We start from the raw sequence: 10,676 nt of genomic DNA on the forward strand, positions 1-10,676 counted from the left end.
TCATGCTTGGGTCTCCCATTCGTGACTAAGGGCACGGGGGCCAGCCCCCTTGGACCCCCGTCGAGGCTGACGCCCCGAACCCCGCCTTCATTTTACAGTTTCTTCACAAATAACCATTGCGGTCACAACTTGACCTCATTAGTGTCTAAGCCAGAACTGCTAACTAACTTACTCACTATCGACATTGGCGCTCCTCATAATTGGGGGCCAGTGAATACATTAGATTAGCAGTAACTAGTGAGAGGTGGACATTGACACACTAACATAAACTCTATACAATAATCAAACACAAAAAAATTAAATGAAATATCAATATCAATTTAAAACTCCCTCCCCAAATCCCGGGCCACTCATTAAGTTAACGAGCCGGCTTGCGAGCTTTCGAACTAAACCATGGTTCGGTCGAGCTTAGATCATTAACTTAAACGAGCCTTATCCGGATCTCGAACTCGATTCGAGTTCTAGAACCGAGCCAAGCTCGAGCCGCTCGCGAACCGGCTCGGTTCAATGCCACATCTACATGTGACGCACTCCTTGGAGGCTCAAAAAGTTGATCTCCTCTTCCTTTTGTTTGAACTAATAACAGCAATGCCCCTCATAGCTTCTATACATATAACTTCATGATAGACATCAAAATTTAATCAAAACTGAACCATAGGTTCCCAACATGATATATAACCTACTGCTAACTCCATAAGCAATTGCTACTAACTAGAAGTGACCAAAATGCCCCCTCAACATATATTTTAACACTTATCTTGCAGGTTGATATAGTTTAAATCTAATGACCAATCTAAAAATAGATTGTGATTAGAGATTAGGTGGCTGCCTCGATTAAAGAGCATTTTTGAGCTAGACTTTGGAATAGATTCATGATGCCCACAATCATTTAAAATCAATGGAAAGAGCAAACTGAAACCAAGATGACAGGTTCATACAAGCTTGAAGATTGAAGAACCTTATAGGTCTTCCCTCCAAAAAATAGCACACCCATCACACGCTTCCCCTGTGCGACCCTATAACAGGTTTTTTAAGGGGATTAGATCTTGAACATTGGCCTTGAAATGAAGCTCTACAACTTAAGTGTATATAGCCAGTTTCTCTGAAATACCTTGTAAACACCTCTGTAACCATCCTCATGGAGAAAATCTGCTAGATCACTGAAGCCATCAACCTCCTATGGACAGAATAGTGTAAAGTCAACATTCAGGATTTTGTTTTGTACATTTCACATACATTACCGTCAATTTTCATTATTTAAGTCATGACTTTAATAATATCAAAAGAAAAATAGAGGTAATTCATTGAAATAAAATAGCAGCATAGAGAGAGAAAATTTTACATTTGTATTTCGTTTGTTGAGACCATGGAGTTTCTTGCATGCAACTACTCGTAACAGGCAAAACATAAATCCATTAACAACCAAAACAAAAGGGAGAAATTGAGAGGTGGATCAAAGAATATGATGAGGAAAGGATCATGTCAACGCATATTTAACAATTCCATATGATGAAGAAATTTTCTACAGTCCATTCATCAAGCAAAAACAAAAGTGAAATGAAGTATAAAACTCGTTAAAAAAATAACATTGAGTTGAAAACCACCAACGTAACAAGAGATGTTATGTGTCACAATGTTGCTGAAGAAAAAAAAACGAAAACATGGTCTTAATTAATGTCAATTTTACCAGTTCAAGTAGATAATATGTCAATTCTAGACCATGAAATAATTGCAACACTTGCCTGGAGACACAAAATGTTCGGCTTGTAGATAATAAGCTCCCTCTGTATAAGCTTCTTTCTCTGACTCCATTATAAAAGCAGCTTAATCTCTTTACTGCTCAAATAAGAACTTGTATGTACCTCCTTATCAAAACAAATACAGAGTACTATCTCCCCCGTTTCTGTTGTGCTCGTGGCTGTCAACGATGTGGTTTGCTCTTCCACCAGAGATTCCCCTTTGAAAAGGTGAAGGAAATACGAGGTGGTGAGTTAAAACATTAATACAAAACAATTAAAACGCAACACACAACATAACGATAAGAACTAAAAACATAAAAATCAATCGTAGGGGAGAATGAGATTACCTTTGAAAAATTCAACATGAGGCATTCGTCCAATCGAAGATAAATAATGGAATACAGAAGATAAAATAAAAAAAATCAATGTTAGGTCGGTGATGAAAAAAAAGAACTAGAAGAATAAGAATAAAACAACTTACCTACCTCTTTCTGTCACTTTTGTTGGCGAGGAAGAAGTTCGGAGGAAGAAATCGCAAAGGAAAAAATGGGAGACCAAGACTGAGATTGAGAGTCAAGAATCGAATAGGGAAAATGAGGAATAAGAAGAAGAAATCCCCCAATTTTCGCTGAATCGCTACTAGACGAGTGATGAAGGGCGACCTCTGTTCCCCGATTCACACCGAGAGAATGAGAGCGGAAGATCAATTGACCTCCTGCTCGGCACTCTTGCTCAGACAGAGCTCTTGAATCCGATTTCCCGAAGTCCCGTCTCCCGACTCCCTCCCCAAATCCTAACCACTAGTTAAGTTAACGAGTCGGCTTGTGAATTTTTGAACCGAACCATGATTCGGTCGAACTTGGCTCGTTAACTTAAACGAATCTTATCCGGATCTCGAACTTCTAGATAAATCGAATCGAACCGAGCTCAAACCGGCTCGATTCGATGCCTCTCCTAGTTACACTTACACTAACCAATATCAATTTTGCCAAGTTCCAAAAATGGGATTTTATTTCACGATTGAACAAATGGATTTTTTAATTATAAAAAATCTAAAGTAAATATAATAAACTTATTAACTAAAATAAAATACAATAAGCTGAAGGTACAAGTGCCGTCTTCGAAAGACGGCATATCATTTTGATAAAGGTTTTAAAATTCCGATTTAACGAATTCTAAATTCCAAACTTCCAACTCAAGGTAGAAGATGCCATTCTTGTTGCCTGCGACTTGCCGCCCTCTCTTGGACCTTCGATCGTGTATTCTTGCTCATGAAGAAAGAATATTCAAAGATTTCTATCTTCCTATCAGTATTTCACTGTACCAATCAGTTTTCGTGGTCCTTCCACAGACCTCTTTGTTCCGACATTTGGGAGAGTTTTTCAAGCGCCGTCTCTTTACTGCTCAACATGAATTAGTACTCTTTGGTACATAACTTGGATTTGATGTATTTTTTTTTAAAATGGCCTTTTTTTATTTGATGATTTTCCCGAGGGTGTAAAGTCGTATTGGGGATAATGTAGAACGGATTATCCATCCTTACTTGCCATTGGAGAACCGTTCGAGGACATTTCGTGAGGCTGCGAATGAAGCAAACATTCCACGCTTCCGTCTGCCCAGAAATGAGAAAATTCGAACGGTGAACCAACTTTTTTCCTCTTTTTGGTAGAACAATTTCTTCGCGGGCAAGATAGGAACACTCCTCTCTGGGATAAAAGAAGGTCTTCTCACTCTTACATGCCCTTGGAGAGCCATTTTCATACTTCCGTCTGCCCAGAAGTGAGAAAAATACCAAGGAACATTTCCCTCCATCCACCTCCATTTAAGACTTCAAATCAGAATCTCGTGCTGCATTAACTGCTGTTGAGATGGAATCATCCGGTGATGTAAGTAGCGCTCGTCAAGAACTCGTATTCATGGATGTTGAGACGACGGTGCCTTTCAGAGTCGGCCAAAAACACTTGCTTTTAGAGTTCGGAGCCATTTTAGTGTGCCCTCGGACTCTCTTGGAATTGGAAAGCTACTCCACCCTCATCAGACCTTCTGATCTTTCCTCCATCTCCCCTGCCTCCTACAGGTGCAATGGTATCACAAAAGATGCCGCCGCTAATGCACCTTACTTTGCACAAATTGCTGATAAGGTTTTCGATATTCTTCACGGTTAGTTTCCCTCTTCATTCTGATTGATTTGCTGCGCCCATTTCCATCTCTCTTCTTCTCCGTTGCTTTCTGTTGTATGATGTTGTAATTACAGGACGAGTTTGGGTTGGTCATAACATCCTCAAGTTTGACTGTCCACGAATTCGCGAGGCGTTTGCAGACATTGGTCGCCCTGCACCTGAGCCTAGTGGGACCCTTGACTCCTTAACATTGCTGACGCAAAGGTTCGGAAGAAGAGCCGGAAATATGAAGGTTATGGATACTATTTAACGCTTAATGGCGTCATCGACTATTGATTCTCTACCATGTCTACATTCATGCACTAAACAACTATTTTTGCAGATGGCTACTCTAGCGAAGTATTTCGGCCTTGGAGAACAGAAACACAGGTATACTTTGCAGATGTCTAAATAATGAATCCACCTGCTTCTCCATAGTTTATTTATGCTGCTGCATGTTATTGTATTTCTTTGAATTTGAGTTGTCTTAGGCCCTAGTCAGACACCCTATTGTTTTGAGACACAATGTTCTCGCCATTTAGGACAATTATGACCTGATGGTATCTCCATGCTTATGTATTAGCAAAAGTTTATGAAAAAAAAAAATATTATTTATATTTGTTCTTAAATTGTGCTTGTACATTAGAATATTTGTCTTTTCTTTCTATCACTTTGTTATGGTAGTTTTTTCCTTCTTGAGTTGTAATTCTGTTGGGTCTTCTCCCTTGACCTTGTCTGCTTTTGTTGGGGCTTCATAAACCATAATTTGAAATTTACTCAAAGTTAGAAGGGAGAAAAGAGAAAAAAAAAAAAATGAGGGATTGAAGTGATGCGAGAAGTAAAAGAGCAGAGAGAGTTAATCTGAGAAGATGGAAGATAGAAAGAGAAACGAGAGAATATGAGGAGGAACAGGATAAACATGAGGTATCCAGAAAAAAATATGTTTCACTCGATTTCTCATTCTCTATTGTAATGCTTTCTCACTAATAACCTTATTACCAAGCTTCAATGGCAACTCAACCACTCGTAGAAATATTCGCCTCTAATTACTTGTTTGACTAATTCTCTAGCTTCATTTTTGGTTGTTCTGGCTCTTGGCTTTTCTTTTCCTTCTTGTTTTCTTTACCTTGTCTTTATAAAAGTCCCCATTTTCACAAAAAAAGAAACTGCAACTTGCCTCTCAAAGGAAAAAAATTGTATACAATCTTTTATTATCCCCTACAAATAATTGTATACTAATCATTTTTCTTCTCCTGTCAATTTCCAGAAGTTTGGATGATGTGCGTTTGAATCTTGAAGTTCTCAAGCACTGTGCAGCAGTGTTGTTCTTGGTAACTTTCTCATTTATGAATTTGATAGAAAAGTCATAAACTTGACTATTAAAATAAAACTGAAGAAGAAAAACAAACAGAACATGGTATCCTATGTCATGTTCTGTTGGTAAGTTCCTTTAGTTAAATAATTAATTTATTTTTTGGAGATTCATAAAAGAAAAGATTCTACTCTTTTTTTGTTGGTCTTCATGCATTTAGTGCTGACCAGATTATAGCTCCAAACTATTCTGCATGTGAAGCCATTTTTGTGGATTCTCACATCCATCAATGTGGTTGTCCTTGTTAGCTTATTTTTAACTTTTTATTTCCCTTACAAAAGGCTTTGTTTCCTCCTGTTGGTAGCAGAGTGCTATACTGTGAAACTGTTGTTGTTATTAGCTGAAAGTGCTTCCCTACTTCTGTTAGGTCTTCCCCTGTAATCCTGTAAGATCTCTAGATTATATGAGCTTGAGGTGCACTTTATGAGTGATTCTGACATAGACATTATTTCACGCAGTTGGACCACCATAATGTTACACCATTTTGTTCAAGGGAAACACATTAGAAATGATACATGCTGCACAAAAACTTTGTAGTAGAAATACGCAACCTCCTATGCTCATCTGTGGAATATGTACAATTTTTTTAAAGAATGAAAGAAACTAATATAACCAGTATTAAGTTTTTAGAAGTAGTCAAAACCTAAGAATCATCTTAAAGGAAATCCAATATCACAAAACATTGCATATAAATTTAATGGCCAGTAACTTCTATATGAATCAAGTAGAAGAAAACACATATCTTTCTATATCTATAGGGAATTTGATTTGATCTCTCAACTCTTTGAATTTATTGTTATGTCCTTAAAATTTTGATTTTATAATTGATTTCTGGGTTATCTTTCGCTTCTCATCAATAATGAGGCTAAACATGGTTCTTTTGCTATTTGTTTGGATCAATTTGGGTGTAATAGAATTTTTTCCCATTCTTATAAGATAAGTTTTTCTGTTTCTCAAATGTAACTGTTTGGGTCTCATGATAGGGATGCCACTACTATATCGTTCCCTTTTTGGTCATTTTTCTTTTCTGTCTAACAAAATTCTTCATCTGACATAAAGACTAGTAGTATAGCTCATGTCAGTATGCAAATGTCGGTAATCAAAATAGGAGTAGGACTGTGCAGCAACTTTCCTGCACTCGAGGGTCACTGGTGGCCCATATTGCCCCCTTGGCTGAAGAAGTACATCCTGCTTAGCCCTTCAAGGTGTTTTGTCTCCATGGCACTCTCTTTTCCTCCCCAAATAGATTTCCATTTATTGCCATTACCTGGGTGTATACCTAATTTTCACACATCATGCTTGCATTTCAACGGTGCTAGTTTTGCACGAATTCAACAAGTTTGCACTTTTCAGCTGAGTGGTTGTGCATATCTTTAAGTTTGAACTTTGTTTGGATTCTGACCTAGATAAGAATGTTTTTTGACAATAGTGTGGATAGTGACCTGAAATATTTTGTGTGTTTAAGACTTGATTTTTTTCATTAAATCAATGGAAAATTTTCAGCACTTTGCCATTTCAAAAAAATGTCTCATCAATTTAAAAAGACATGTTTTTCCATGTTTATACACTGAACACTGTTTACCCTTTTGATGATTTTCCAATTGTTCAGGAGTCATGCCTTCCGAACACTTCTACAACCTACAATTCAGTATCCCAAAATGTCACTACAGGAAATCACATCAATGGAAAAGCTTCATCAGCAGAAACAAGTCTGCACTCAAGATTCTCTTCTCATCTTGAGCTTGAAAATCATGTTAGAAGATTTCATGCAGAAACGGTGGGAGTTGTCATGAATTTAGATGAAACTGTTGCACAATTATCAGCAGCTGACCCTGTTGACCTTGTACCTCTCATTGACAAAATGAAAATTGACCCTTCACTGCATGCTGGGGTCATGGATGAAATTCTTGCACCAAACATATCTGGGGTAGTTTCTGGTGAGAATACAACGTCAGATTGTTCTAATAGTAACCCTATGTTTTTAGACCCTGATGAAGTTTCACTCCATTCTATTACTACATCAATTTCTCCTGTTAGCCATGGAAGAGCTCCTAGGATTCTTCTTCTGCATGATGACATTCCTTTGCAAATCTGTTGCACAAAAATGAGAATTCGTTTTGGGGTCAGTTCCAAGTTTCTAGACCCTGCTGGACGCCCACGAATCAGTATTGTGGTGGATCCATCTCCAAGCCTGTGCAAGGTGCTTGACATGTGCGGCCATCTTGTTAGGAGCTCTTTTATGAACTTGGGTAGCAAATCTGAATGGAGGTCCGTTGTGATGAAAAACCAAGGCTATACTAACATGTCAACCATACGACTACAGTAAGTTTTAATCTTTTCTTATTTTGGTTCTCTAGTGAAATGGATATCTTATTTGCCTGCTTTAGTGAGGAGAAAGATGATAGTTCTTTGAAATGAAATTCTTCTTCTTTTTCCCTCCATTATTATAGATCTCAATTTTGATTACTAAGCTAAACATTGAAACTAGACATGGTGAGGAGAAACATGCTGACATTTCCACGGATTTTCATGGCAAATACCATTTGGCTAACGTGAGTGAGTGAAGCATGTGTACAGGCTAATGGCTTGGAACTGCATTAGTTATTTAGAAACTGTCACCTTTGTTCTGAAAGATGTCATTCCCTTTGCCGATTCCTCTGTGGGCAATCAGGCGTTGTAACACTACACTATTACTACTTTAGTTAATGTTTTGTATCCACCATGTAGGCTGGGGCTGTCTTTGGGCTCCCTTGTATTTTTTGGCCTCTGATACTGTCCTCATTGTCATTATATTTGTCGCCCACAAGTTTTTTTGGTTTTTTATTTATATTGATACGATAGATCATAACTTATCTTGATGAATACTAAATCACTGTTCTTACTAAATCATTGTTATGCTTGTGTCAGCATACCCATTGCTACGCCTCCGAGCACCATGAAATACTGCACTGAGATATGTCAAAGAGAAACGTCCGGTAACATTCAAAGGCTTGTTTTTAGTGAAGTAGATGTCGCAGAGATTGAGGCATTGTTCAATCCTGGATCTTATATTGATGCATGTTTCTCTTTAGATGTGTACGATTATCAACAGTATATTGGCATAAGACTGGTTTCGAAGAAGTTAATAATTCATTCTGCATAGATTTGTGGATCTTACTTTTGTAGATTGTATTTAAATTTATAAACATTAAAAAGTTTCAAATATTTACTTCTGTCAAGCGGAGAGATGTTACATCTATGTTGCATTTGATATTTCTGAAGAAAAGATTATGGCTGGGATTAATCTGGATAGAAAGTGGCTAATTACTGATAATTTTAGGCGCAAGTGAGACGATACGAATCTTGAGTTGGTCATGAACTATATGGAAGCCTCTCGTTATTGGAAGTTGGAAGACGTATCACTTCCTTGTGAAATAGGCTTTCATATGAAACTATTTAGAAGCCAATTCACTCTGTAGTGAGAACTTCAAACACTTCGTCCCCATTCATACGAGATCTCCAGTTGCTTATATGTGCTCTACTAGAGAAGAACTTACAGTTTTAAAGCAAATAATTACCACCCATAAGGACGGGTTTCATTGTTTATCTACCTAACATCGTTCTGAAATTTCTACTCAGCAGCAGTAATTAGTGCCAACAGAAACTCTGTCACACCGAACCAAACGATGCACAATGACATCCTCTGAAAGGAAGTCAAGCGGGAGGCACTGTTGGTGTTGTTGGATCTGGAGGCATATGGACAGGACTTCATGGCACCTTTCGTTAAATTACGCTCCTTACCTTGCTTTTGCACTTCTCTCAAAAACACTAACGTATCTCTTCTAGTAGCCGGTCAAAACTTTTGAATCCCTCACTTCCCCCTCCCCCTGTTTGAATGATACAAGAGCACTGTTTTTACTCCTTTCTTACTAGTATTTATCGTTTTTAATGAATTCCAAAAGACGTATGCCACGCTGAATACATATAACTTCCAGTAGGAAAAATTTAAAATTCTTTTAATTTGCCTACAAATCAAATTGTTGTTGCCGCGAAATCAGTTTTCTCTAAATATTGCTTGTTCATGCAATATTTCCTATACAAACATGACATTCATAAAAGAAATAAGTATTTCAGTAGCAAGCTTATTTTTCAGATAAGAATGAAATATGTTCAACAAAAAAAGAATTGGTAACTATCTACCACAGCATCTGGACAAATTCAAATGAAATCTTCTTGGTTTTCTATTGACCGTTTACGTGCTTCCAGGTTCAGTTTGAGATTTTCCGGGAGTGGCGGCGTCCTTCCTCGGCGAAACAAAATAGCTAGAGCCCTCATTTTGTGGCAAATATCAAACACCTGCTTACAACCAAATACATTATCAAACGCTAACCTTATGCAGTCATGTTGAGTAGAGGACAGCAAAGCAGCTATTGCTCACCGACGATGCTTCAAGTTCCGCAACACCTTCACAACCTTGGTCCTCACCCTGGAGAAGGTTACAATATCTCACTGCATCCTGCTCATCCTCGAAGACCTGGAGTAAGCACCAAACATGAAATACCTTCAGTCCTATACCATCCAAAGTCAGCTTTCAGTGTGTGTAATATTTTGTCTTCACTGTTTCCATCTTAACATACTGCGGATGTGTCTCATCCAAAATTTGTTACAGTTTAAGAAGCGCAAAAAGGAATCCTGCTAAAGAGAAATTGTACACCAATTTCTCCTTTTACACTATTTCTGTCTTAACATACAGCAGATCTGTCATATCTAAAACTTGTTATAGTTTAAGAAAAACAAGAAGGATTCCTGCTAAAGACAAATTGACTTTGAGGAACCTAAATCGATCGAGTGAGAGAAGTCATGCACTTGGAACCAGTCTCAATGCACAAAGGTATGTTACAATCTGACATTTCATTTCATATGTGCACACTAGAGAAGATTCAGCAAGTGTTCTAAGCTGGACGAAAGTAATCTTTGTTGGAATTATGGTTTCAAATATATTATTTATGAAATAAAATTACCATGATTTTATAGGCGTGGGACCTACTTCTAGATGCTTTGTCATTGGATGTTCAGTACAGGGAATAATGGCCAGCACATCCCTCTGTAGAGGTAGATTAATTGGGTGCATCGACTTAGTGGACACATTCCTTGGGAATAAGGAGATGTATCTCTCTTGAGGGGATGTATCTCTCCTTAGAGGATGTATCTCTCCTAAGAGGATGAATCCTTATGAATAGTCATTAGTATCCTACCCTTTGGAAATCTATAAATTTCTCCCTAGTCTTACAAGTGAAGCTAATACTATTTTCACACCCAGTTTGGCTGAACGGGAGCAAGCTTATCACTTGTAAACGAATTATCAAAGGTTATCTTGTGCACTTCAAGTTTTATTTATATTCTTTAAGATGAAAGGAACGTTCTCTT

The 10,676-nt window shown here is 37.8% G+C and overlaps 1 protein-coding gene across 1 annotated transcript; it reads left to right on the top strand.

Moving 5' to 3' along the window:
- Positions 1–3,386: 3,386 nt before the first annotated feature.
- On the top strand, positions 3,387–8,453 carry LOC137936436 (protein NEN1-like). Its single transcript, XM_068781104.1, has 6 exons — positions 3,387–3,899; positions 3,994–4,151; positions 4,242–4,288; positions 5,166–5,229; positions 6,880–7,592; positions 8,178–8,453. The coding sequence occupies exons 1-6, from the start codon at positions 3,608–3,610 to the stop codon at positions 8,410–8,412; spliced, it is 1,509 nt and encodes a 502-aa protein (XP_068637205.1). The 5' UTR covers positions 3,387–3,607; the 3' UTR covers positions 8,413–8,453.
- The last annotated feature ends 2,223 nt before the right edge of the window (positions 8,454–10,676 follow it).

The sequence above is a fragment of the Aristolochia californica genome, unplaced genomic scaffold, assembly GCF_029961685.1.
Source record: "Aristolochia californica isolate CCGP_79_NKW_82.1479 unplaced genomic scaffold, dmAriCali1.0.hap1 SCAF_7, whole genome shotgun sequence".
NCBI classification, from domain to species: domain Eukaryota; kingdom Viridiplantae; phylum Streptophyta; class Magnoliopsida; order Piperales; family Aristolochiaceae; genus Aristolochia; species Aristolochia californica.

Excerpts from the sequence above, each read along its gene's own strand:
- LOC137936436 (XM_068781104.1), top strand. The coding sequence starts at position 3,608 with ATGGAATCATCCGGTGATGTAAGTAGCGCTCGTCAAGAACTCGTATTC. Across the intron at positions 3,900-3,993 it reads GGTTTTCGATATTCTTCACG|GACGAGTTTGGGTTGGTCAT; the intron begins GTTAGTTTCCCT and ends TTGTAATTACAG. Across the intron at positions 7,593-8,177 it reads ATGTCAACCATACGACTACA|CATACCCATTGCTACGCCTC; the intron begins GTAAGTTTTAAT and ends TGCTTGTGTCAG.